The following is a 27,857-nucleotide window of genomic DNA, read 5'->3' on the forward strand; positions in this document are numbered from 1 at the left end:
GGTGATTGCAACAAGAAAGACAGTTTTAAAGGTGAGGAGCCGCAAGGGACAATTATGCATTGGCTGAAAGGGAGTACACATCAATAAGTAAGTACAAGATTAAAGTCACACTGAGGCATGATAAATGGAGTTAGAGGAAGTAAATGGGTGAGTCCTTTTAGGATTCTACTCACAATAGGAGATTTAAAGAGTGAGGGCTAATCAGGTAGCCTAAGAAAGGTTGAAATGGCAGATAAATACCCTCCAAGGTTGCCCAAAGCAGAGCCCTGCTGGGCCAAAGAAAGAATGAACAGAAGAACCTCGGATAGAGTGGCAGAAAGGGGATCCACAGAATTGTTGGCACACCATGCCACAAATTTATTCCAACGACAGGCGTATACAGTTTTGGTTGATGGATGCCTGGCAGCCAAGATAACATCGCAGACTTCGGGTGGAAGTGCAAAAATGGTCAACTGTCGCCGCTCAATCTCGACGCATGAAGGCGGAGGTTGGACAGGTTCGGGTGAAGAACCGTACCCTGGTGCTGCGACAGAAGATCCGCCCGATGAGGCAGTCTGAGTGGAGGACGATGGACATGCTCAATAGCTCTGGGTACCATACTCTCTGTGCCCAGTCCGGAGCCGTCAAAATGAATAGGGCCCTGTCGTTCCTGATTTTCTTGAGAACTCTGGGGAGAAGAGCTATAGGCAGAAAGGCATAAAGGAGGCCAGAGTTCCACTCGAGACAAAAAAGCGTCTCCGAGCGAGTGCCGCCTTGGAAACTCCAACACTCAAAACAGCTGACATTGCGCGTTCTCTGCAGATGCGAACAGATCTAACCAAGGCTCTGCCCACTGCTAAAAGAGACCTTGCGCCAACTCCGGATGGAAACACCATACGTGATCGGCTGCGCATCAACGGCTGAGTTCGTCCGCTCTGGTGTTGAGTGAACCCACCAGATGTTGAACCATCAGGGTAATGCCTTGAAGTTCCAGCCATGTCCAGAGGCGTAGTGCCTCCTGACAATGGGTCCAGGACCCTACTCCACCCTGTATGTTGCAGTACCACATGGCAGTAGTATTGTCCGTGAACACCTGCATCACTTTCCTTTGAGAGAGGGAAGGAATGCTTTAAACGCAAGCCTGATCGCCCTGAGCTCCAGAAGAATGATATGGAGCCCATACTCCACTGCAGGTCTTTCACATTACCCTCCAGGATCTGGAACATGTAGGAGAGATTCCCCTGATGCTGCGCCCACTGGAACTTCAGGTCCCACTGCAGAGTCCGCATATGCCATCTGGCATGTGTTACTAGCAGGATTCAGGAGGCCATGAGGCCCAGCAGCCTCAGAGTCAGTCTCACCGAAACCCAAGACCGAGGCCGAGAGATCGGAATCATAGCCTGAATACCTTGAACTCACCTTTCGAGAGGATAAGCCAGAAACTGCACTGTGTCCAGAACAGCTCTGATGAAAGGGAGCATCTGAGAGGGAGTCAGGTGTGACTTCGACACGTTTATAGTGAACCCCAGCGTGTGCAAGAGGTTTGCTGTAGTCTGAAGGTGGGAGACGACTTTCTGGGCCAAGTCCGCTGTCAACAGCCAGTCATCGAGGTAGGGGAAGAGTGAGACCCTTAACCTGGGCAGATGAGCTGCAAACACCGCTATCACTTTTGTCAACACCCGAGGGGCACTGTTAAGGCTGAAGAGGAGCACAGTAAATTGAAAGTGCTCGTGACCTACTACGAATCGTAGGTAACGTCTGTGGGCAGGCAGGATGGGGATGTGGAATTAAGCATCCTGCAAGTCCAACGCTACCATCCAGTCTTCTGGGTCCAAGGCAGACAGAACCTGAGCCAGGGTGAGCATCCTGAATTTCTCCTTCTTGAGGAATTAGTTTAGGTCCCGAAGGTCTGGATAGGACGTAAGCACTTGTCTTTTTTTGGTATAAGGAAGTAGCAGGATTAACAACAACAACCTACTTCGGGCACAGGGACCTTTTCTATAGCTCCCTTGGCCAAGAGAGCTGGGACTTCCTGGCGGAGAAGCGCCAAATGATCCTCTGGAAGGGGACTGAAGGATGGAGGCATGGTTGGTGGAGCAGATTCGAAAGGGAGGGAGTAGCCATTTCGAATTATCTGCAAAACCCACCTGTCCTTGGTGATGTTTTCCCAGTGGGGCAGGTGATGGCGAATCCCGACACCAACTGGACAGGAGTGAGGGGAAGGACTAGGAGGGTTTGGAGGCTGCAGCGTGGGGAGCGGTGGACTGGGAAGACCTCTGGTTCCCTGCCACACGGCCACGTGGGATTTCGCACCCCCCAGCCACACAGAGGCTGAACAGCATGGGTGGCACGGTGGCTGGATGGAGGACGTGACAGGGAGCCCCTTCCAGTGGGGCGAAAAGCAGACTGTGGGGGGGGGGGGGGGGGGGGGGGGGGGGGGGTCGAGGGGCAGAGAAAAGGCCAAGGGACCGAGCTGTAGCCCGGGAATCCTTGAATCTCTCCAAGGTCGAGACCGCTTTGTCTCCAAAGAGACGTGAGCCATCAAAGGGCATGTCCATGAGTGACTTTTGGACACCCCCAGAAAAACCAGAAGTACGCAACCAGGCGTGGCACCTCAAGGTGGTCGTTGCAACCGATCTGCGCAGAGAGTCGGACTATGAACTTTGCCGTATCTCTCCCATCGTTTACAGCTTGAGAGACGATAGCACTGGCATCCTCCGGTATCTGCAGCAGGACTTGCGCAACCGTATCCCACAAAGAGTGGGTGAAGCGGCCCAAAAGGCATGTGGTGTTCACAGACCGCAGCGCGAAACTGGAGGAAGAAAATAGCTTCTTGCCAAACTGTTCCAGCCTTTTGGATTCCTTGTCCAGGGGTGCGGAAGGGAATGCACCTGAAGAAGAGGAAGCCTGGATAACAAGACTCTCAGGCGTAGGGTGTTGAGACAGGAATTTAGGGTCGTTCAGAGTGGGCCGATGGCAGTGTGCGATAGTCCTATTCACAGGAGCCCCTGTGTTGGGTTTGGACCAGGTACCCAAAAGGACATCGGTGAGGGCTTCATAAACAGCAAAAGTGGTTCTGAAGTAGAAGCCCCAGCTGAAGCACCTCCGTCAGGAGATTAGACCTGACCTCAACAGTGGGAAGCTCAAGGCCAAGGACCCCAGCTGTCCTACTGACCACCATAACATAAGTCGCACCCTCTGCAGCCACGGTAGGAGGAGACAGCATCCCAGCATCAGGAGAAGTATCCAGATCACTGGCTCGCCCAATTCCTGAGCCCAGTCCATAGAAGGGTCATCCTGGTATTCATAAGGGTCCAGGGATCCCTCCCCATATTCGTACCCATAAGAAATCCGACCTGGGGCGAATAGGTCCCATCGAAGCAAAGGCGGCATCGGCTGACGCCGCTCCGAATCCGAGTCATCGGGGATAAGAATCGGGTTGATGACGATAGTGGCCACTACCAACGTTGGGAGCGTCGACAATCAACCTGGTGCCGGAGAAGGTCTCAAGGGTGCGACCGGCGCGGATCCGGAGGTGACCTCGGCGCGGTACCCGAAAGTCCCTCATCCGAACCCCTTGAGCCCGAAGGCGCCGTATCGGGGTCGGACCACCCAAAGATGAGGCGCATGGCCTCATAAAACTCTTTAAGCTAGGCGGGGCTCGCTCCGGCTCTGGGAAACTTGGGCAAGCGCGGAGCCGACCCAGACGCAGACTCCGAGGATGGAGGCCTTGTGCATGGACACACCTCCCACGTCAGCCGAACGACGGGGCGAAGTCGGAGAGCGATGGGATCTCTTAGACTTCTTCTTTTTCTTCTTACCTTGACCCGAGGACTTGGAAGAAGACGAGTGGTGATGGCTCCACGACCGCTCCTCTCGATCGAGACCTACGCGGAGTCAAGTGCTGGGCCACCATGAGCTTTAGGGACCGCTCCCTCAAAGCCTTCAGGTGCATGGCCCGGCACTCGGAGCACAACTTCGGGTCGTGGTCGCGCTCGAGACACCACAGACAAACCTGATAAGGATCCATCACCGACATCGTATGATGACTGTTCTCACACGGTTTGAAACCGGTCTTCGGAGACATCCTCGACGTACCAAAGTTCTCACCCAAATTCGACAAAATGGTCGAAGTCGGACAAAAAGAGACCAGGGTAGCTCTTCACTCAGCGTGTGGTGCGGGAAGAAAAGAACTGACGTCACTGCGCGAGGGCGGCGTCTATATACTACTCCCAACGTCATCACGGCGACTACGACGCCAACAACGCCCACAGAGTCGACTGACGCCACATACCGACGCGCAAGGGTATTGCTCGAAGAAAAATCTCTGGATCCAGTCTGATGCCTGAGGGAAATTCTAAGGTAAGGAATCTGCAAATAGAAGTCTATCAGATATCAATAAACCATGCAGGGCTGCAGATGTCTTAAGTGCCCACATGGCTAGACCAAACATCATCCTTTTTACACCAATGTACTCCAGTGTACATACTGGAAATACTTAAATCTCCTCCAGGCCTGCAGTATATATCTTCTAATGACTTGTTAAAAGTAGGTTTCGTGGCTAACAGTTTGAAAGACGGAACAGTCAAACATGACTTTGTGGACCAACCAGACTCAGGCAGAAACAATTTTGATATACAATGAAACACTAGCGAATTAGGATATAAAAATATCCGCAAGCAGAGGCACACCTCACCAAGAATCCTAGAAGATCTTGAGGGGCAAAAACAAACCACCAACATTACTTGCAGATCTTTATGTTTCCCCATTACCAATTAACTAGCGTGCAATGGCCTAACTAATTTGAAGATTACTGTTCATCAGCAAAATGGAGAAAAGGAAATATTAGATTTACAAATAGGTAACACAATATATACTTTAGATAAATAAAGAACTAAAAAACTGCTGCTGGTTAACAGCAGTTTTATTTAAGTCATGAAAAATCAGCCATTGAGTATGCTTTCCACTCAGCCTGGACCAACACTGTATTATAGAAGACAAAATAAGGAAAAGGCTGTGTTTCTTCATAAATGTTTTATAGTATATGCTGCTTTCATGAAACCTGACAATGAAAGACATCCTATTGGATGCTTATGTACAACTCTGTGAATAAACAACTAATTCAACAAAGACCAGATACAAAGGTGAACTAAATACCTGGGCCTCTACATCCATTGCTCATATTACTGTTTAAGTATGTGATGTTATTAGTAACAATTTACAGTATATATCGTTAAAAAGTGACATAATGACTACTGATATTTGTATATCTTCCTCCTGGAGCTATTGGCAACAAATGCACACTACTAAACAACCTAGAATCTGTGATAAGACAAAACATGCATCAACAGAGCACAGAAGGGAAACAAAAAGGCAAACCAAAAAAATTATAATACAGGCCTGTGGCGATTTTAATAACAAACAGCAACCAATGATGCAAGAGCCAGAATTAAGCAATGAGGTGACCATACGGGGTATGCGGAATCTTGTGTAAGAATATTTTAGAAGCACAGGACAAGATCATTACTTCACTACACTACACTGATGGAAGCATGTGCTCTCTGCATTCTCATTGGACGTACTCCATTGGATGCACTAGCAAAGATTTTTTTTAGGGTTGGTAGAATTAGGTTGTAAATAAGATCTAGAAGTGTAAATGCTAGGAAATACTTAATTAAAGTGATGCTCCTAAAAATGGGAGCAATCCATTTATGAGGAATTTAAGATAATCTTAGTTTGGTTTATCAAGAGTCTCTCAGCCATAAAATCTACAAACACAGAGATATTTACTCTAGCTTGGGATGACAACAAATGTCTAAAACAGAAACAAGATTTAATGAATGGACTACAAATTAAGAACTAAAGCCCAAGGAAATGTTAAACATGGCTAATTTAATAAAACAGATCCAAATGAAGGCCTCTGGTGTACTTAAAACGTCTTTAAACACTAATAACCAAGGAAATTTTAGGAGCTGGTTAGATGGGGTAATGAAGGACATCCCCTAAACTAGATGAAGGAAGTCAGCCCGGCTGAGCGAATAAAGCATTTTTCTTCACTGACAAACAATACCTCTGCTACAGAATCTGAAGTGGGAATCCACAGATATGATTATTCAGTCTGAATAAGAAACGAAACCTTGGTTTTAGAATTTACCAAAAAGGAAGTTACTGAAGCAATAAACACCGTAAGACTCAGCCAGTCACTATATCCAAAGCACTCTTCAATCCATGTTTAGAAAGGAGGCCAAATATGCACCCCCAACCCTTGTTTTTTAGCACTCCTCCCCTTGCAATTATATAATGCTTTCTAAATATTACACATACTCATCAATCAAGACGACCATTGTTGTATTGTGCGTGGCTCACTATCCTTCCATGCAGTTCCATTAAAAGACTCCCCACAGCCCTGGAGATGAGCATAAAATAAAGCTGCCCCACAGCCCCCACAAGAGAAGTGTCAACTCCCAATAGTACCATGGCTGAGTTTAGATGAACAATCCTTCCAAAAATCCTATTCCAATAATCCTCAATACCCTTTCTTAGAGGAATTAACTTCACACAGTCATAAAACATATTTTCCATATCAGCAGGCTTATTCCTACACCAATGGCATTTGTCGTCAGCCCTTTTACCCGTATTCAAAAACTTGGCCTGTGTATAGTATAACCTAAAAATTGTATCATAATGTTGGGTTTTCAGGCTTGCAGTCAACTACACTTTCCTTTCTACTGAGTTCCGAATATCTAGGTCCTGAATCCCCAATTTCTCGGCCTACTTAGCTTCTTGAAGCTCATGATCATCCACCGCCATAGTATTTAGCAGTGTATAAATCTGTCCGATCTTAGTTCACTGGCATGACAACATATCCAGAAGGGGAATTTTTCCAAGTGGGAACTGATCACTCACCTATTTATTTAATTAATCTCGGAGCTGCAGAAATGTATAAAAAAGACTCTTTTGCCAATCCAAAATCCAGCTGCAGATCTAAAAAAAAAAAAAAGAGCACAACTGTTCTTGAGAATACAGATTTCTCACCTGGGTGATCCCCGCCTTTTCTCATCTCCTACATATCCCATCACGAAACACCACTGGAAATAGAGAAGAGTGCCATAAAGAAGTGTGGCGACTGTACTTAGTAATTCCAATTCTTTTTTTTTTTTTTTTTTTTTTTAGCCTTCCCCAGATCTACATTCCTGGTCCAATTACCTTAAACTTAACCTTTTTTTTTTATAGTAACTGGACTCGAATTGTCTTAAAAAAAACACACCCCAGTTTCCCTACCTAAGGCTAGCTTGTAAATACTTGGTGCAAATCAACTGTGTTTTCTCCTTATTAAGATGGTACCCTGATAGAGCTCAAAATTTCTCCGCCAGTCTTTCCACCGCCAAGAGAACTGCCTGAGGATCTGGAGTGAGCAGCGCTATATCATCTGTGTATGCGAATACTCAGGTTTCAAAGCCATTAACCTTAAATGAGTAAATCATCTGGTCACTTACCATCTGCCTTATTAAGGGATCAATATACAAAGCAAACAAAATGAGAGAGCAGTGGCACCCCTACCGAGTGTCCCATCAAATCTGGATCTCTGCTGATTCTTGACCCATAATTTGGAATTGGGCATAAGGAGGATAATATAATGCATTCAAAGCCTGACCCAGCCCAAACCCCTTATACTCAAGAGCCCTCCAAAGATACTTCCAGGCCACTCAATCAAAGGCATTCTCTGCAATAAAAAGGATTATAACTATGGGGGCCCCCATAGTTGAAGCAATGTCAAATAGAGGATAGCTCGCCTCACATGATCTGCTGTGCCCCTGCCCGGGATAAATCTGTGCTGCCAAGGCGAGACTAGCTGGTCTATATTCCTCCCCATGAGGGTGGCCAAGATCTCTGAGTACACCTTATTGCCTGAATTAATCAAAGATATTGGTATATATGACCCAAGCTTTGCCGGTGGCTTTCCTTTTTTTCTAATAACTATATTAGTTCCCTGCCAAGAGCACAGTAGAACCCCTTCCTGCTGAACCCCACAGAACTGCTCCCAGAGGTCCTTAGCCAATGCAGGGAAGAATGCTTTATAGAATTCTAAAGGAATATGGTCCGGGCCTGCAGCTTTCCCAGGAGCCAGAGCGTTCCCTAGCTACTCCATCGCTATAGCTGAGAATACCTCAGACTACCCTATATCTAAGGAATCATTATCACCTAGCTCAAAAATGTCTTTTAGCTGCCCCTTGGAAGGATATCTATCCTCAAAAAAATTAACAATATCTTTCTGGCATAGTGGCCTCTCTCCAATCCTGCCCTTCAATCACTTTGATCGCTCTGGCCACCTCGTACTGTCAAATGCGAAAGGCCAATAATCTACAGCTGACTCACTATATTCGTAGGCCTCAGCCCTATGGACCTGAAACGTCTCCGCAAATGTTCTTGAGTAGTAGCTGTTAATCATAACCTTTTTTTTATTTTTATAACAACCGCCTGCTGAATCTCGACCCCATCCTGACCTGCCTGTGCTGGACCCATATGCTGTAGCTCCTGATGTGCCAAGTACGCATTTAATTCCCTAATCTCCTTATCTCACTGCTTCAGGGAATAGGCTACAAAGCTAATCGTCTCTCCTCTCACTCCTGCCCTAAATAAATCCTATACCACACCTCTAGAAGCGCTATGCCTATTAATTTCCAAAAACTCTACTATGCATTTTTTCATACTGTCTACATAATTCTCATTTAAGATTTTCTATCAAATAACCATTTACCAGGAGACTTATCCATACCCTGCCCTGTAAGATCCAGAACTAGAGGACTATGATCAGAGAAAATCCTCAGCAGAAAGTAGTCCAAACGGACCTACTTTCGATGCTGAATGTGAAAAGTATGTGTAGCCAGCGTCCTGGCATTCTTTCTTTCCCAGATATCTGTTAACCCATGGGTTTTCCTAAACTGAGGTAGTGCACTTGCTACCACTAATATCAACTTTCAAATGTATATTAAAATCACCAGAAACTATCAGGGGTGTCGGCCATGCAGCTAGCTCTACCATCAGCTCTTCCAAAACTAAAGCCTCTTCCAAATTAGATCCAAAAACAGAGCAGACTGTAAGTACAGTTCCTGCAGCGACTAAATGTATCCACCAGCTTCCGTTTAGATACAGTAAGGCCTCTTCTTATCAATACTGCAACCCCCCTAGTTGATAAACTTGTGAAGTGCAAGCTACAAGGGAATACCCCCTGATTTGTAACATCTCCCTCTTTACCCAGGGGATGCGAGACTCCTGCTCGCAGATGACATCTGGCCCCCACATTTTCAATAGTTTGGCCACCCTCTGACTCTTATTCCTATCATTCAGCCCACAGACATTTACTGAGCATATACTTAATTTATCCAAACGCATTGATAAACGCCTGAGTATACCTTATCCTGAGTAACCTCAAACAGCCTAGACCACGATTATCACTCGTATCTCAAAAGCTGAATCACCTCCAAATTCCACCTGGATATGCTCATTTTTTCCTTTCTCCACCCACCTTCAACCACCCCAATTCACTTTCTGTCCCCACCACACCTAACCCTCCCCCCCCCCAACACCCACACTCTACCTCCCCCCCCCCCAGGTGAGACAACCAGACCAGCCGTGGCCTGTTAGTGATGGCTGAGTTTCCCAATGTCCAGTCCCCAGAGCCAAAGGAGCCATAATCCGCCATTGCCGCACATATCAGGATCTGGTGCCATCTCACTCCACTACTTTGCTCATACTGTGTATTTGATGTATCTTAACAGAAACATGAAAAAACAAAAACCACCACCACATTCAATGTTCACCCTACATCGATCCATTAGCTTAAATAGTCTGTCCAGCCCCTCATTGCGCCTTCACACTTCTAATCACCACAGGCCGTCTGCAGACATAGAAATCAGGCTAATACTGACCCTTACTGGTTCTTGATTTCCAAAAATTCATTAGCCTTGATCTCAGACGTAAATACCTGTGTCTTAGTATTCCAAATACTTTTTAATATTGCTGGATGAACCTGACACCGGAAACTGAATTACCTTCTAAACATAGGTCAGGTCACATCTGGTTGGATAACTTAAGGACTGCAGGTAGCTATATATAAAAGCTGTGGAGAATTTCAATGAGGTACATTTTTCACTTAATCCACAGAATGCGTTCTGGTACTGATCCTGAAAGAAGTAGTCAAGACCACTGCCCTATTTTTCCTTCACTGTAACACTTTTGACAAAGAATAATAGGGTCCTAAAAAATTAAAGCAGTTAAATGGATTGTATTACTGGCTGAAGATGCTACTGGTATATATTGACGCTTTGCTGAAACAAAGAAAGCTTTGTCCATTGTACACATTCAGATGAAATTCCTGATTCAGACAACAGTGGTTAAAGAGGTTAGACTCGCCACAGGTCTCAAGGTAGATTTTTTGCATACGTAAAATAAATCGCTTTTTTCCACATCAATATATAGCACCTACTATACACATCAAACTAATTTGCACAAATTGTGCCTTTGAGCTTCCATTTATAAACTATTGCAGGTTGAGTGAAAAACGTTTTAATGATTAATTATCTCAATGGGTAGAGTTTATTTTACAAACCTTGAGATCTAAAAAGACGTAATTAATGGAAGGTATTTACTTCAAATAAATATGTGGGATTTCTATTTGTGCCTGCAGAAACTTGAATCCGGGCTTGGTAGAATGTCTACTGCCAATTTATTTTACAATTACTTATCATTTAAATCTGTTCCAGACCTTTACTTCATCACAAACTTTGTTCTGATAAACATTCTCTCTTTAGAGGGAAGGAGATACTTAAATATGCAGTCAGACATTTGGGAGTTGCTAGATTTAATATTAGAGGAGAGGGGAATGGCCTGGGTGTTATTCAAATTAATAATCAGACTCGAAACGTTGGCACCCATATTTATTTAATGAATTAGAGGTTTGGAACGGATATGAATGCTTTATAAAGCCACGTGGCAATGATCAGCATAAACTGAGAGTCGATGCTGCGTCCCTGCCATAGCTACCGAAGTTGCAGACAACTCGGAATAACAGGAGCTAATAGTCCTTCAACTCAACACGATAACTGGGGTGAATGAGTGCAGCACTGGGGAGCATCCTGCTGAAGTATAATCCAATCAGATGAGGTTCTCTCAGTATACATGCTTTCTGAGGGTAAAGTCTGCAGAGATTAAGAAATTGTATCTCCGATTCGCAACTGGGTTCGAGTCGTCACTAATTTTAGAGCACGGTAGTTTGTATTTGTCCAGAGGTAAGTACAAATACCTCATGTACTTACTACTGGACGAATTCCTATGCCCCTATACCGACCACTAAATGCCTGTTCTTGAAGAAAAAGTCCTACGCCTGAGAACTGTGGCTAACCCATGCATGTTACATAGTTTTCCAAAGATCCTGTCATCATGGCTACACACAGAAGGCGTAGGTAGGTGTGACCTGTTGTCTGTTTCCCAGGAGGACACACAAATAATTTGGGTCAGCTTGTGTAAACTTCTTAGAACACTGAAAGCCAAACTATTCCAGCTACACTCAATGCTGAAAATCGTAATCAGGATAACTTCTCAACACGGAGTCATCGAATTATTTTTCCCAACTGGCCAGGTCTGTGGCTTAAAAATATGCATCACTCTGTGGGATCTTCACAGAGCAGGAAAGGTCACCAAACGTGGTTTCCTGGAGCGTGAGTGAACGAACCACAACATGAATATTTACAAATTTAACAAATCAGTAAATCTCTGAGGAAACAAAGATGATCTGAAACCAGTCCTGAAGTGAAATTGCTCTGTACACACTTTAGTTAAAGGGAAAGGCATTATAACTGTTACTAGTACAGGAAAAAGGCCACTCTCCTGCTAAAGGTGAACGGACTATATGGATTTTTGTGTTGAGAAAATCTAAATATATTGCCCAAACAAGCAGTCTTTCTTTTATAGGCTAGCAGGTGGATCGTAGATACATATGCACAAATCCACTAACAGATCGGTTAGGGGACACATGTGTGACACATGCTCCTGTGAGTTCCCAATTAATGTTCGGTGGGAGGACAAAGCAGATAATTTTGGCTAAGTCATGCTGAGACAGAAGAAGCCATATTACTGTTTCCGCTTGGTGCGCATGAATTAACAACTGAAATATTATCTTTAAGCTGTGTAAACCAAAGATCTGAAGCTCCACAAGGATGTATAAATCATGCATCTGTCACAAACGAGGGGGAGGTGCACCAGCCACCACAATCTCCATTCTGGACAGTACCCACCCTTTCACCAGTAAATAGCCTTCAAGGTTGGAAACCTAATTTGGATAGAGAAGGCATCTGTGGGGGGTAAGGCTACTGCCTAGGACCTAGCCATAATAAACCATCTCAGCCATAATGTTTTAAATTCAGAGAAAATTGTGTACAGTGGGAACAGGGAAATAGCAAAGTGTTACTGTTAAGAGCTCATGCAGCTGTACAATAAGATTAGGAATTAAAACCAATTATTGGTGAAAAGAGATACAGCAGAGGAATATTCTTGTCACTCACCAACAAGGCCCTTCTCCAGAGTGAAGGTTTTGTGAGTGAACGTGCATTCAAAAGCCACGAGGTGGAAAACCTTGTTCACGGTGTTATGCGTCCCAACAATTCGTATGTACCTATGGAGGAAAGAAAATAAGTATTTAGGGGTGATATGGAGTAATCCATCAAAGAATAAGCTAGACCTAAAGATAATAAAAACAAGACAGAATGAAGAAAATGCATGGTTTTATACAGTGCCGAAAGGTTCAGTTTTTGAGGTTGCTTCAGCTAGCAAACAGTAGGTGTTACTACAGTCCCTCTTCTACTACAGCGTGGATGTCCTTAAACAGTGCCTTGGCAGTTTGAAAGCCAGGGGAGCGTCAGCTAGGCCTGAAGCTCCCCCCCTCCCCCCCCAGGGCCCCTCCCACTCCCACCTGTCATCTCTTGGTTAAGTCACTCCTTAGCTACGATCCATTTATCCATTTACTCTGGAAGCTTTTAACCGTGAAGCCAGTGTTTAATTTTTGAAAGAGTGCAGAGTTCCACCACCTTTCAGCTCCTGTTTTCATATCTCTCTCTCGCAGGTTCCTTACCATTCAATTTTTCACCTTTTTGTCACCATTTTCATGTAGTTCTCTCCCTTCCCTTTCCTCCTTTTTTCCCTCTTCCTCTGGGACAAAGTCTGATTAAGAAAAATATGCCCCAGTCCCCAAAAATGAGAGCTGGTACCATCGACACAATGGATTTAGCATTCAATCACTCGTCCACTAAATGAAAAGTAGCCATATCTGAGGTGAAAAATCAAGAGTGCCTTAGGAGTGAGTTACTACTGATCAGTAACTCAGTGCCCCTATGGGCAGCCCTCTTCCATTCACACCTCGCGGCTGCCAGGTACTCAGCAGCGGTTCTGATGATAACAGTGCCAGCCGCACTGGTAGACCTGCCAACTTGAATACAAATCTCACCATATGAGGAGGGATAGGGCCTTGGAGGGGATGGGGGGGGGGGGGGGGAACGAGGGGGGCTTGTGCTGAGAAGTACCAAAGCAGAACTTTTGTCCGCACCCCCCCCCCCTCCAATTTTTTTTAAAAAAAAGCTTGCTGAGGCTGCTGCCGATATCCTGGGGTGTTTTCACACCCATTTATAAATATCGCTAATGCAAAGACTCTGAAAACCACTGATAACAGTAGTTTTCATCTTGTTTCTCTGCCACTGTGTGATATCGGCTCCTCGCCGTGTGCTGGGAGCGGATACAGCATGTCACACATATGGCACTGTGAGTTGGCAGGTCTGCACTGGGCTTTCACAAACTATAGAGGCGTAAGTGGAAAAAGCTCTTCACTGTATCTACACTGGAGTTTTAGGTCAACAATCATACAGTATATGTGGGTATTAACAGGATAAATTGTTAACGGGCTGTGTGGTAAAGAGTCCCGTGGTGGAAGACGACATTGTGAGTGGTAACAAGTTCCGTGGTGGAAGACTACATTGTGTGTGGTAACGAGCCCCGTGGTGGAAGACTACATTGTGTGTGGTAACGAGTCCCGTGGTGGAAGACTACATTGTGTGTGGTAAAGAGTCCCGTGGTGGAAGACGACATTGTGAGTGGTAACAAGTTCCGTGGTGGAAGACTACATTGTGTGTGGTAACGAGTCTCGTGGTGGAAGACTACATTGTGAGTGGTAACAAGTTCCGTGGTGGAAGACTACGTTGTGAGTGGTGACTGGGTATCCTGATGCATGAAGTGCGCAATAATTTGTTGATTCACAGAGCAAGCCACATCACTGAATGAAAACTTACGTAGGTTAGGACTCCATTGGGGTTCCTACACATGAACACAGGTCCTTAAGATCTACAACCCATTATGGTTGGTGCCTGCAGTATTTATTTAAAGTGTCCTAACGGCCACCATAGTGAAGCATCTTCTAGAACATGATTGCGGCCCTGAGCGGGTCTGGCCATTCATGGTGAATGAATAGCACAATGCTAGAGAGCATGTTCTGAAAGAAAATAAACTGAATGGGATCGCTGTGTTCTTTAAATCCAATGGTTCCCACAGTCCTCGTGGTGGCTAATTCCCTACAGATCATGAAGCAGCTTGTCAGTAATATTTTTGTCCAAAATCAATCATGATAAACTTTTTTTCAGGATCTGAAGTATACAATATGGTACATCCTTGGGGTCAGTAGAGTTGATTGCCTAGGACATGAGCAAAACTACAGCATTATCAAGAATAAATTGCTTGCTATGTTCGATGTGTTGTACATTATTAATGAGCACCTTCTGGTGAGTGTGTTTGGTTTAGTCCCCCGCTTCCCCCCATGGAGCGGTGACAGTTGTCGTTTCAGAGCTGCTGCTCGAAGGATCGCGCAGGAGGGGTGAAGGCACACATCCACCCAAACACACGAAGCGTGGGCTGGACTTCAGAAGGCTCTTGTGGCTTCACTCACAACTCCACTATTCAGTGTCAAACCAATAAGGTGCCGTGTGATGCCTCATTCAACTATACTAGCACCAGAAATGAAACACTTTTGGCGACCGTAAATACATTTATGTACTTCCTTTCATCCACGTTAGAAGTGCATTCCTCTCTTTCCGACTGATGTAAAACTACATTAATATATTTCCTCTCTGACCCTGCCCCCCCAGCTAACTCTTCAGTAAGGCTCTGGCTCAGCTTGTAGACTCCATTCAACCTACAGCAGCAGTCCTGTTTGAAGAGGATGTTATATTGCACCTCATGACCTGTATCTTCCCGAAGGCTGCAGCAGCAGTGAAGATAAAAGTTACTTAACTGTAATTGTAGTTCTCCAGAATTCACATGCTTGAATCACCTCAGTCATCGAGCTGGGAACCCACGTTAGTTCAATGTTAATGCAACATAAGGATGAAACAAAGAGACTTTTTAGTAGCCTTCTCATATCAGGCCTCGAAAAATCCTAAAAATGTTACTGGACTGTCAGGTCGAGTAGCTTGAATAATCTACTCGACCTAACTGTAATGTACTTGACCTAGAAACTGGTCTCAAATTGTGTAATCCTAGGCAAATATTGTATTTTACAGTCGCTTTTTTTCTTCATTCTCACATATGAGTGCACCTTCAAATGTGTGAGTTCAGCATTTCTGCTGTAAATAATCCTCTTTTGTTTGATTAAATACACTAAAGGTTTGCTCTATGTATAATAATAGTAGCCCGCATACAGGGTACACACGATCCATGCATAACTTGCCTCTTAGTTTACTAACATCTTTGCCATCAAGGCAGGAGTGTTTCTCAGTGTATGTTTAAACAATCACTTTCAACAAATATATTACTAAAGCATGACCCTGGAACTCTACAGTCACAAGGAAAAGTACTTGCATTGCAAGAAGACTGACTTTTGAACTGTCTCTGAACACAGATCAAATGTGACAACAATATGATTTAAAGGCATCTTAATTGCTAATTCAGTTTCTAACTGGACAGAACACCTGTACTTTGTCCACTCCGAAGGGTCCAGTGGAATCTAAAAATGGATGGACCTCATAAAATAAAACTCGCTATAGAGTGTGTGGGGTAGATTTTCCGAGCTCTGCATTTCATTCGTAAAGAGCCAAACTACAACCAATGATGACCACACCTAGAGACTACCATCCTTCAGACTTCATTTAGACCTAGAGTTAAGTAATATCAGCACTAGGCGAGCCTCCAAAGATGAGGCAGTTACGCTGCATGTGAATCTATGAAAGATACCAATTCTGGAGGACTACAGTTACAAGTAACTTTTTAACTTCTCCAGAATTTAATCTTTCATGAATCCACATGCTTCAATTAGAGTAGGAAGCACTTATATAAAATAGTAACCCATGCATGCGGAAGGTGGGAAAGCAATTTACAGAAGGCTCACCTTATTGAAACTAATGGCACAGAGCCAGTTATCTAACCACAGCACCTTTTTGCAATGTTGACTTAAGGCAATAATGCTGAATAAATGTGTTTTCTTCCAAGTTGTGACATGATGGGCAGAAATGCTGGTGGACATATCTGATACCCCAAACAATAGACTGAACATCATTTTTAGGATGCACACCAGGGTGGAAAGCTTCATGATAGGGCTATGCTCCTCATAGGAAGGGTGCTGTAAAGTCCAATGGGCCCTGCGAAGGGGCTCTTTGCCAGAGATTTGTTTCCATCATTGCATCAGAAAGTCCTGAGCAAAGTGATGTTTGCCCTTACATCCTATATGGACAAAATAAAAGTAGATCGGATGGAACAATAATCAAATAAAAATTAACTAAGGCTATATGCATTATTTTTATGTCAGATGGATGCTTTTGTTCAGGTTAAAAACAATGAGTAGGAACTCTTCTGGAGGTAATAATCCCAGAGTTTACTTAAAGGTCAACATGTTTCTTGTCTAGGTGTGCCTACCTGGGATAAGTATGAGTAAAGAACAGTGGCCCCAAGATCATAGATATCACAATCAATGTACAAATACATCAGATGATCAATGTATGGCATTTCATTTAAAAATCCTTAAAGCAATGTGAAAGCACAGTGGGTGTGTGGTGAGAAACTTGCTTGGTGCTTTTATACGTGTGGTACAAACTTGTGATAATATGTAATCAAGAGGGTGCATCAAGTATGAAAAACACAGCCATTTTATTCTTATGCACAATCAAATTGGGTCTGTAGAACTAGTTGACAACGTTTCAATCCTTTAGACAGATAGAAGGATCATCATCAGGACTCTAAGAATACATGAGCCCGAGTAAAATAGAGTGTGGGAATTAATCAAACATTGCTGAATGCACCAATCAGCTCAATTCAGCTACACCTGTGCAAGAATTGTATAGACTCCCAAAGTCATTGCCAGTGTAGTTCAGATGAGATGCAGGCGGATCTGGTAATGTGAGCGAGCCAAAGTGGGCCGCTTCTAGAATGTAAATGGGCCCCCAGAGGAGTACTGCAGTATCTTCCCGTATAGCAGACAATACTGCATGCAAGGAGAGCTGAGTGAAGTTGGCTGGGTGTGCTCCAAAAGAAGGCTGCTTCTACCTGGGATCAGTGACAATTCAGGACTGAACAGTAGTATTCTTGTCCTACCGTTATGAGCGCTCTCTAATGTTTTAATGGTGCTCACCTTAAATTTCCTTCTTATTTTAGGATGCATGTTTTATTTAGGAAAAATATTTGTTTACTTGAATGAAAATTAGATTCTGAAATTATTACTTTTAAAAAAAAAAAATTAACGCTTGTGTCCCAAAACCGTAGTTGGTCTGGCCCCCTAGGTAAACTTGGAGGAGGGATTCCACTTTGCCCATTTGCCGATAATGGAGAGTCCATAATACACCTACCTGCATCCACGATCCTGGAGCACTGCCTAATTATGAAGCATGCCACCTTTATGGGTGAGGGCTTGTGCACCCTATAAGGGATCGCTTAGTCCTACATTTGATCATTAGGAACTACCTCTCGAAACTATACACCATTTGGATTATTAGATACTGTCCAGGAAGGGTACGTGCAGGACTGTTATTTCCTTTCAACCTCCCCTTGTTTTGTCTACCTCAAATAATAGACCGCCTTGAGTGGAAAGTCAGGGTTGTTGGGTAAGGATGGAGATTCAAAACCCTAGGAATGGATGATGATGTTTGCTTTGGAGGGATGACTTTAAAATTCTCTGTATTGTACATTTTGTAGGCAATCCAGCATCCTTTTGAATCTTTGTGACAATGTGTTAGGATATATGTTTAAATTTTTTTTATAAAAGAATTTGAAAAAAAGGTGCAGAATTGTATATGTCCAATAATGACACCCCAGTGAAAAAAGCTGATGAAGTTAACACAATTCTGGTCAAATGCGCTGAGATTCTTGCTGGTAAAAGGTGACCAGCCTTATTGAAACAGTACATAATGGCAGCAGACACCTAGCGAGCTATAGCCTGTTTTGATACCAAGTTTCCACTTCTAGGGACAATGAAGGTTGTAAGTAGTTGAGCAGACTGCCTGAACTTGCTTGTTCTGTTGATATAAAATGTTAGACATTGTCTAACATCTATGGCATGAAGCACTCTTTCTCCTGCTGTGTTTGAATTTTGTAAAGACATTTTAAATTATTATAGGTTAATTTAAATGGAAATCTGATGGAACTTGAGGAATAAAGCAAGGATTAGTCCTTAAAATGACTATTCTCATGGAATTGTAGGTAAGCTTCTCTTACTTTAAAGGCTTGCATTTCACTTCATCTTTTCGCAGAGGTCAGTGCTAGGAGAAGTGCAAGTTTCCATGATACACATTTTACGTCTGTTTTATGTTTTTATGTATGGTTTCAAACTGACTTTCATAAGTTGAGAAAGTACATTATTAAATTACCAAGGAACTGGCAGTTGTTTGAATGGTGGGAAAACTCTGATAAGCCCTTTAACCCCTTCGCTGCCAGGCCTTTTCCCCTCCTGTGCCAAGCCTTTATTTTGTGGCTATTTAGGGCAGTTCGCGGTTAGGCCCTCATAACTTTTTGTTCACATAAGCGACCCACGCCAAATTTGTGTCCTTTTTGTCCAACATCCTAGGGATTCTTGAGGTACCCAGACTTTGTGGGTTCCCCTGAAGGAGACCAAGAAATTAGCCAAAATACAGTGAATTTTTATTTTATTTTTATTTTTTATTTTTTTTAAATGGGAAAAAAGGTCTGCAGAAGGCGGTTAGTGGTTTTTTCCCTGAAAATTGCATCAACAAAGGGTTTGCGGTGGCAAGATCACCATCTTCCCAGCTTTCAGGAATAGGCAGACTTGAATTAGAAAACCCAATTTTTCAATACAATTTTGATATTTTACTGGGACATACCCCATTTTTACTATTTTTTGTGCTTTCAGCCTCCTTCCAGTTAGTGACCAAAATGGGTGAGTAACCAATGCTGGATCCCAGAAAGCTAAACACTACTGAAAAGTAGACAAAAATCTGAATTCAGCAAGGGGTCATTTGTGTAGATCCTACAAGTGTTTCCTACAGAAAATAACAGCTGAAATAAAAATATATTGAAATTGAGGTAAAAAAACCTGCCATTTTTCTCCACGTTTTACTCTAACTTTTTCCTGCCATGTCAGATGTTTGAAAGCAATATACCGTTACGTCCGCTGGACTCTTCTGGTTGCGGGGATATATAGGGCTTGTAGGTTTATCAAGAACCCTAGGTACCCAGAGCCAATAAATGAGCTGCACCTTGCAATGGGTTTTTATTCTATACCGGGTATACAGCAATCCATTTGCTGAAATATAAAAAGTGAAAAATAGGTATCAAGAAAACCTTTGTATTTCCAAAATGGCCACAAGATAAGGTGTTGAGAAGCAGTGGTTATTTGCACATCTCTGAATTCCGGGGTGCCCATACTAGCATGTAAATTACAGGGCATTTCTCAAATAGATGTCTTTTTTACACACGGTCTTACATTTGGAAGGACAAAATGTAGAGAAAGACAAGGGGCAATAACACTTGTTTTGCTATTCTGTGTTCCCCCACATCTCCTGATACAAATGGTACCTCACTTGCGTGGATAGGCCTAGCACCTGCAACAGGAAATGCCCCAAAACACAACGTGGACACATCACATTTTCACAAAGAAAACAGAGCTGTTTTTTGCAAAGTGCCTAGCTGTGGATTCTGGCCTCTAGCTCAGCCGGCACCTGGGGAAACCTAGCAAACCAGCACATTTTTGAAAACTAGACACCTAGGGGAATCCAAGATGGGGTGACTTGTGGGGATCTGACCAGGTTCTGTTACCCAGAATCCTTTGCAAACCTCAAGATTTGGCCAAAAAAAAACACTTTTTCCTCTCATTCCGGTGACAGAAAGTTCTGAAATCTGAGAGGAGCCACAAATTTCCTTCCACCCAGCGTTCCCCAAAGTCTCCCGATAAAAATGGTACCTCACTTGTGTGGGTAGGCCTAGCGCCCACGAAAGGAAAGGGCCCAAAACACAACGTGGACACATCAAATTTTTTCACAGAAAACAGAGGTGTTTTTTTACAAAGTGCCTACCTGTGGATTGTGGCCTCTAGCTCAGCCGGCACCTGGGGAAATCTAGCAAACCAGCGCATTTTTGAAAACTAGACACCTAGGGGAATCCAAAATGGAGTGACTTGTGGGGCTCTGACTAGGTTCTGTTACCCAGAATCCTTTGCAAACCTCAAAATGTGGCCAAAAAAAACACTTTTTCCTCTAATTTCGGTGAAAGAAAGTTCTGGAATCAGGGAGGAGCCACAAATTTCCTTCCACCCAGCGTTCCCCCAAGTCTCCTGATAAAAATGGTACCTCACTTTTGTGGGTGGGCCAACTGCCCACGAAAGGAAATGTCCCAAAACGCTATCTGGACACATCAAAATTATCAAATACAAAACTACCTGTTTTTGCAGGGGGGCACCTGCGTTTTTGGCCCTGGGCTCAGCAGCCTTCTAGGGAAACCTACCAAACCCAGACATTTCTGAAAACTAGACACCCGAGGGAGTCCAGTGAGGTGTGACTTGCGTGGATCCCCCAATATTTTCTTACCAGAATCCTCAGCAAACCTCAAATTTAGCTAAAAAAAAAAAAATCACATTTTCCCACCTTTCTGTGTGAGATCACTGCACTGGGACACATTTCATACCACCCAATGTTCCCCTCAGTCTCCTGGTAAAAATGATACCTCATTTGTGTCGGTGGGCCAAGTGCTTGTGGAAGGGAAGAGCCAAAAACATGTTGATATTGAGGGGGAGCAAAGGGGGTCCAAAAGGGCAGTTTGCAAAAAAACATTTTTTAGGCTGACAAGTGCAGCAGAATTTTTATCGGTATAGATGAGGCAATGCTGGGTGGTAGAATTTTGTGGATTCCTGCAGAATCCAGAAGGTTCTATCACAAAAACGTGGGAAAAATGTGTGATTTCCAGCAAAGTTGGAGGTTTGCAGGGGATTGTGGGTAAAAAAATGGTGCGGGTGCATGTGAAACACACCACCCTGGAATCACCCAGATGTTTAGTTTTCAGATGTGGCTAGGTCTTGTGGATTTTTCTACATGGCAGCATCCCAAAGTCCATAAAGTGCGGCCCTCACCATTCCAAGTGGGACGATTTTGAGAGTAAGCCAAGCTCTCATGGCCCAAATGTAAAACTAAAACCCAAAATAATCAAATGTCTTCTTGCTTGCTGTGGGATAAGATGTTTTAGAGTGCGGGGGAGAGCTGAAAGACTGCTACCCCCTTCAGTTGAGATGGGGGCGTAACCAGGCCCATACTGGTTGGTAGCCACCACCCCAATATTTTTATTTTTATTCCCTGGCATCTAGTAGACTTTCTGCCCCCGGGGGTGGATCAGGGGTAATTGCCCCATCAGCCCACTGGTGGGTAGAACAACTTTGGCCCCATTTATTTGGGGTGGGGGTATGGCCATACCCCCACCCTCTTATTTTTGAAAAAAACAAAACTTCCCTGGCCTCTGGTGGGCTTTCTGTCCCCCCTTGGGGGCAGATGGCCCTTCCAAAAATAGGCCCATCTGCCCCCAATGGGGGGCAGATATGGCCAACAATAATGTGCCCCCATGGGGAGCGACCCTTACCCAAGGGGCTGCCCCCCTAAAGAAAACACATGCATATACACACACACCAATCCCTGGTGCCTAAGTGGTTTCTGCCCCCATGGGGGCAGATTGGCCTAACAAAAATCGTCCGATCTGCCCCCAAGGGGGGCAGAAATGGTCTAAATACAATTTGCCCCCAGGGGAGCGACCCTTGACAGACGGGTCGCTCCCCACCTCTATAAAACAAAACAAAAACATATATATATATTTTTTTTATCCCTGGCGCCTAGAGGTTTCTGCCACACCTGGGGGCAGAAAAGGCCTAAAATAAATGTACCCCCCCCCCCTCCCCCGGGAAGCGACCCTTGCCTAAGGGGTTGCTCCCCACCTCTAAAAAACAAAACAACAAAAAAAATCCTAATTTTCTTTTATCCCTGGCGCCTAGAGGGTTCTGCTAATAACAATAGGCCGATCTGCCCTCGGGGGGGGGGCAGAAATGGCCTAAAATATATTTGCCACCCTCACCCCCCACCCCCCCCAGGGAGCGACCCTTGCCTACGGGGTCGCTTCCCTTGCGTGACATTGGCGCAAAAAAAAAGATCCCCAGTGCCTAGTGGTTTCTGCCCCCCTTGGGGGCAGATTGACCTAAAATCAGCCGATCTGCCCCCGAAGGGGGCAGAAATGGTCTAAATACAATTTGCCCCCTAGGGGAGCGAACCTTGCCTAATGGGTTGCTCCCCATCTTTAAAAAAAAAAAAAAAAAAAAACACAAGAAAAAATTAGCCCTGGCGCCTAGAGGTTTCTGCCCCCCCTGGGGGCAGATCGGCCTAATATCAATAGGCCGATCAGGCGCCAGGGGGGGCAGAAATAGCCTAAAATAAATTTGCCCCCCCCAGGGGAACGACCCTTGCCTAAATGGTCGCTCCCCTTGCGTGAAATTCACGAAGGAAAAAAAAAATCCCTGGTGTTTAGTGGTTTCTGTCCCCCTTGGGGGCAGATTGGCCTCATAAAAATAGGCCAATCTGCCCCCAAGGGAGTCAGAAATGGCCTAAATATAATTTGCCCCTGGGGGAGAGACCCTTGCCCTAAGGGGTCGCTCCCCACCTCTTAAAAAAAAAAAAAAAAAAAGATCCCTGGTGCCTAGAGGTTTCTGCCACCCCTGGGGGCAGAAAAGGCCTTTAAAAAAATGCCCCCCTGGGGAGCGACCCATGCCCAAGGGGTCTCTCCCCTCATGCTTGTAATGAATAAATCCCTGGTGTCTAGTGGGCATTTCAAAAGGCTTTTGAAATGCTCTGAAAGACTTCAAAGGGAAGGAAATTCCTTTCCTTCCCTTTGAAGCCTCTCAGGCCTCCTCTACGTGATCGGAAGAGAAATGCTGAGCATTCCCCTTCCATCTCTGCCTTGGGGGGTGAGGGGGAACCCCACAGAGGGAGCGCTAATGCTCCCTCTGGGCTCTGTGCCCAGGACGTAATGGTTACGTCCTGAGCACTGTGCCGCAGGACGTAACCATTACGTCCTGGCCACAGAAGGGGTTTAGGAGATAGCTGCAAAGAGGACTCTCACTGATGAATGAGACCTGCATGGGACAAATGTAAAGGGTGCAGAATGAGTTGATATGGAGCAGAGGAAATTAGGCGTACATTTTTTTCTTTGTCTTTTTTTTTTTTTTGAGTACACCAAATGCAGAAATGTTTCTAATTGTATGACATATTTGTGGAAATGGTTCTAGCTTTAGCTAAAATGTCTCTACAGACACCTAAGAATTTCTAAGTGATGAAATTAATTGTGGTCAAGAGCCATGCTGATAATCCTGGAGACAATGGGTCAGGATGAAGTACTTGGCTGCTGTTGCAGGATAGAAGATTCAGTAGGGGTGAGAACTGTATATGCAGTTGTTCGAACAGAAGGAGAAGCAGCTATGTGAACCAATACTATCTTGACCAACATGGGGCTATTAGTTTCATCCAGCATGGTTCCCTCTTTATTGCACTTAGGAGAAGCAGGACAAAACTGTAAGCTCCCTAACCAAGCTCCAGAAAACACATTCCCCCACGATCCTGGCAGAGCATGCCTGCTGGCATATTAACTGCATTTCCTGTTCCGAACTGTAACAAACAGGCCCAGGTTTGGTTTACTCCAGCACTTGGAGAGCTTGTTCAACTGGATCCTATGTAGTTCCCCATTCGTGGCATTCTTTGCATGTTCTGCTTAGGGTAGTGGTTCCCAACCTTTTGACTTCTGTGGACCCTCACTTAATCATTACTGGAACCCAGGCACCCTCAATGAATTATTAATGGAATCTGGGGGCCCTCACTTAGTCATTATTGGAGGGTGGAGATCCCGGCTAAGCATTTTCAACGATTTGAACTGCAAAACACTGCACAAAATCCAGCATTCATCAAATACACAAATGATGAAGTGTTTTATTTAATTCACAAACAAAGAGTGTAATAAAAAGTTGATAATATTTAATTTACAGACCCCCTGGAAAGGCTGCATCCGCCTCTGTGTGGTCTACTCCCCAAACATCTTCAGCTGTTAATTGGATGCGGTCCTTGATAGCCCAATCATATATCTTTTGGGCTTCTTATGATAGGGGAAGAGATCGAGTATCTCCCTTGTTTACTTAGGGAATACAATGATATTGTATTATCTGCATTGATCAATATGAAGCTTCTTTTTATTCTTCGGAGGAAAGATTGCAAATCCAAAGCAATGGTTCTTATTTCTACAATGTTAATTTGAAGGTGGGTGTCGCCTGCTGACCACACACCGCTCACTGCCAGATGTTGAAGATGTGCCCCAACCATCTAAACATGCATCTATTGTAATGACAAAAGTCAAACTTATGTCGAAGGAAAGTCAATCAAGTGTGGTGATTTGTGTTGAAACCACCATGGCAGGTGCTGCTTTACCCTTGGTATCAGATAGATGAAGTCATTAAAAAAAAAACTGAGTTTGTAACCAGAGTTTGTCTAACGCTTCCGGAAATTGACGTATGTTTAGGTAGCAGCTCGAAATTAAACTAATGCAGGAAAACATCATTCCTAAAATTGATTTGTGCGTTCTCATGGTTATTTTGTTTCTTTTTTGCAATTATGTTAGCTTGGTTGCATGTGCTATTCTCTCTTGGGATGGGAAAGCTTTCCCTGAACCTCTATCCAAGATTGCTTTGAGGAACTGAATTTTCATGCACTAATATTGTTGAGTGTTGGACCTTATTCTTGGATAAGTTGCAGAGTAGACTTCCCAGAGGTTTTTCCCACCTTGAAAGTTTTTCCCTTGACTTCCCAATCACCAAGGTAGGGAAAACACATGATGTCCCGGTTTCCCCTGTTATGCTCACACTGGAGCCATAGAGTTTGTGAAGATTCTTTGAGTCGATTTGAGGCCAAATGGCAGTACTTTGAACTGATATTTGCACCCTGCCACTTCAAAGCATAGATACTTAGTGTGTTTGGGATGGATAGGTATATGCAAGTATGCATCCTGTAGATTTAGAGTGGACACAAAATCTGCTTCCTGTAACAGCTGGAAGAATTCTAGTAGCAAAACCTGTGCAGACAGTGAAAAGCACGACAGGTGCTAGTAAACCCTACGGTCTGCAACATTGCCGCCGGCTCAATTATGAGCCGGCATCAATGTTGTGGGTTGTTGCCCACTCGTAATGGGGCCCACAGGAAGGGGGTTGCACTGGCGGTAACCTGACCCCGGTAGTTTGGCGGATGGCCTTTTTGGTCCGCCAAACTCTTAATGACTCCCCTATGTGTTGGCAGGATGGGCCATCCAACCAGGATGGGGGAAGGGGGGAGCAGAGCTGTGCACAGGCCCACTTGCACTTGAAAGACTCTGCCTCAGCACACACACAATAGGCTAGATCACAAAGGCAGCCAGACTGGGACCATGGCAGGAAGGTACGAAATTCCTGGCTCTTCTGTGTTGAGAAAACTCCAAAAGCTTCTTCTACTTCAAAGTTGGCACCAAACGTAAAATCAGGCCCCTCAAACTCATTCTTTAGTTACATTTTGGACCTATGGAAGGACTCTAAGAGGAGTGTCCTGTTGCATGAAGCTTGCTTTGTGCCCTCAGAGGACTGCCCTACTCGTTGGGACTTGCTTTCGTGCTTGAACCCAAGAATTCCACAGTGACTATAATGGCTAGTTGTCTGGCCTCCTGATCAGAGCCTCAGGAAAAGAAAAGGCTCCAGCCATCTTGAACCCACACCTGGACCCTGGAGTGAGTCCTGACCCTCCAAGCAGTGCCCATCCAGTTCTGGACCGCTAGAGTGGTGCCCAAATAGCCCAAATCAAAAACTTGGGGAACATTTGCTTCCAAAAAGTGTTCAGAGAATCAAGAAGAGACCGGGAGACCAGGACCCTGATCACCAATCCACCCAAGGTGCACTGCCAATCGGCCTGCCTTTGCAACAGCTTCTGCCATGTTTTTCTTCACAGCTGCAAATCTAGTTAATGGCTCTGGCCTTTTAGCGCAGTTGGTTACAGCCTGCAGCTTTGTCCCACTGGAGATTTTTGAATACATTTTTTTTTTTTTTTAAAGTGTGTCCGAACACAGAAATCTTAACACAACTTCATTCAGCAGTTCCCTGATGACAACGCCTCATCCTCGGACACCTTTGGCCGCCTTGCTGAATTTTCCCTTTTCAGACATTTTCCTTCAAAATTGCTTTTCAAGTCCTAAGGTAAGCAGAGACAGGGCCCAATCCACTTTGTGTATTCTACCATCGCGGTCAGCCATAACTTTTGACTCTTTCCCAGTCTCGTGCAACTAGATGTTCGTACTTGCCGCTTCGATCTTGTAGGAACTATTTCACACTATAAACTTTAAGAATTCATCACTCCAGTTCTACTAATTGGATTTTTGTGTCAAATAATTTATTAAAATTAGTGTGGAATTCTCGTGTTGTGTTTTCACTCCATTATTGCTCAAGTGCTACATAAATACTTTACACATTGCCTTCTAGTTAACCCTGACTGCTTTTGTGCCTACCTACCAGAGGGTTAAGCACACTTTGATTTAGAGAACTTTTTGTGGTTCACCCTGACAAGGACTGTCAGTGTGGCTTTAGGAGGGTTTCTCAAAGTGTTCAACAAACAGGGATCTGAGATTAGTCTCCATTATCCTGAAATATCTTTATTAAAAAGAAAAGCAGTCTCTATTTTGCTGCAATGCGGGGACCTTTCTTTATCATATTTCTGCTTGAAACATTTGTAGATATTAATGCGGTTTCTTAGATAGTAATGACGGAGGAGGCATCTTGTATGAGTCCATTGTGTGTCCCAGATTTATGAGATCAAGGATCCATTGGTCTGATGTTATCAGTGGCTGTTATAAGAAAAGATTTTTCCACCTAACCGAGATAAGATTTTTTTGGTGGCCAGGCAGCTATCACTGAGGTCCAGGTCTTCCGCAGGAACAGTTTATTTGGAGAAATGCTAGTGGTAGTCTACACTGTGAATTGTATGGTAGGTGATATCTATGGCTGTTGATGTGCCTGATGGGGGTGGGAGGGTTAAACCTATATTCCATCCCTAAAAGTAAACGGTCTTCCACATCTAGCTGCTCAAAAGGAGTGTTCTTCACAGCTGTAACAATACCTGAGATCGTACTGTGTCCATGACTGTCTTTATTACTTAAGGGGAAGCATCATAAGGCTTGCTAAACAGTGAGTCGGGCATGTCTAACATTTGACTCTGCTCTTCAGGTCGAAAAGATGTTGCTTTTAACCATCCTTGCCTTCTTAATACTGCTGTACCAGTCAATTGCCTAAAGTCAGTTGTGGCAATGTCTACTCAGGCATC

The 27,857-nt window shown here is 44.3% G+C and overlaps 1 protein-coding gene across 2 annotated transcripts in view; it reads right to left on the bottom strand.

Annotated features, from left to right (window-relative positions):
• BTBD9 (BTB domain containing 9) overlaps positions 1 to 27,857 on the bottom strand; it is a 523,844-nt gene that overhangs the window by 194,036 nt on the left and 301,951 nt on the right. For both annotated transcript variants that reach the window (XM_069236325.1, XM_069236324.1), the window contains one exon: positions 12,540 to 12,649. In XM_069236325.1, coding sequence (XP_069092426.1) covers positions 12,540 to 12,649 — 110 coding nt within the window. The remainder of the gene's footprint in view (positions 1 to 12,539; positions 12,650 to 27,857) is intronic.

The sequence above is a fragment of the Pleurodeles waltl genome, chromosome 5 (genome assembly GCF_031143425.1).
Source record: "Pleurodeles waltl isolate 20211129_DDA chromosome 5, aPleWal1.hap1.20221129, whole genome shotgun sequence".
Classification (NCBI taxonomy): Eukaryota; Metazoa; Chordata; class Amphibia; order Caudata; family Salamandridae; genus Pleurodeles; species Pleurodeles waltl.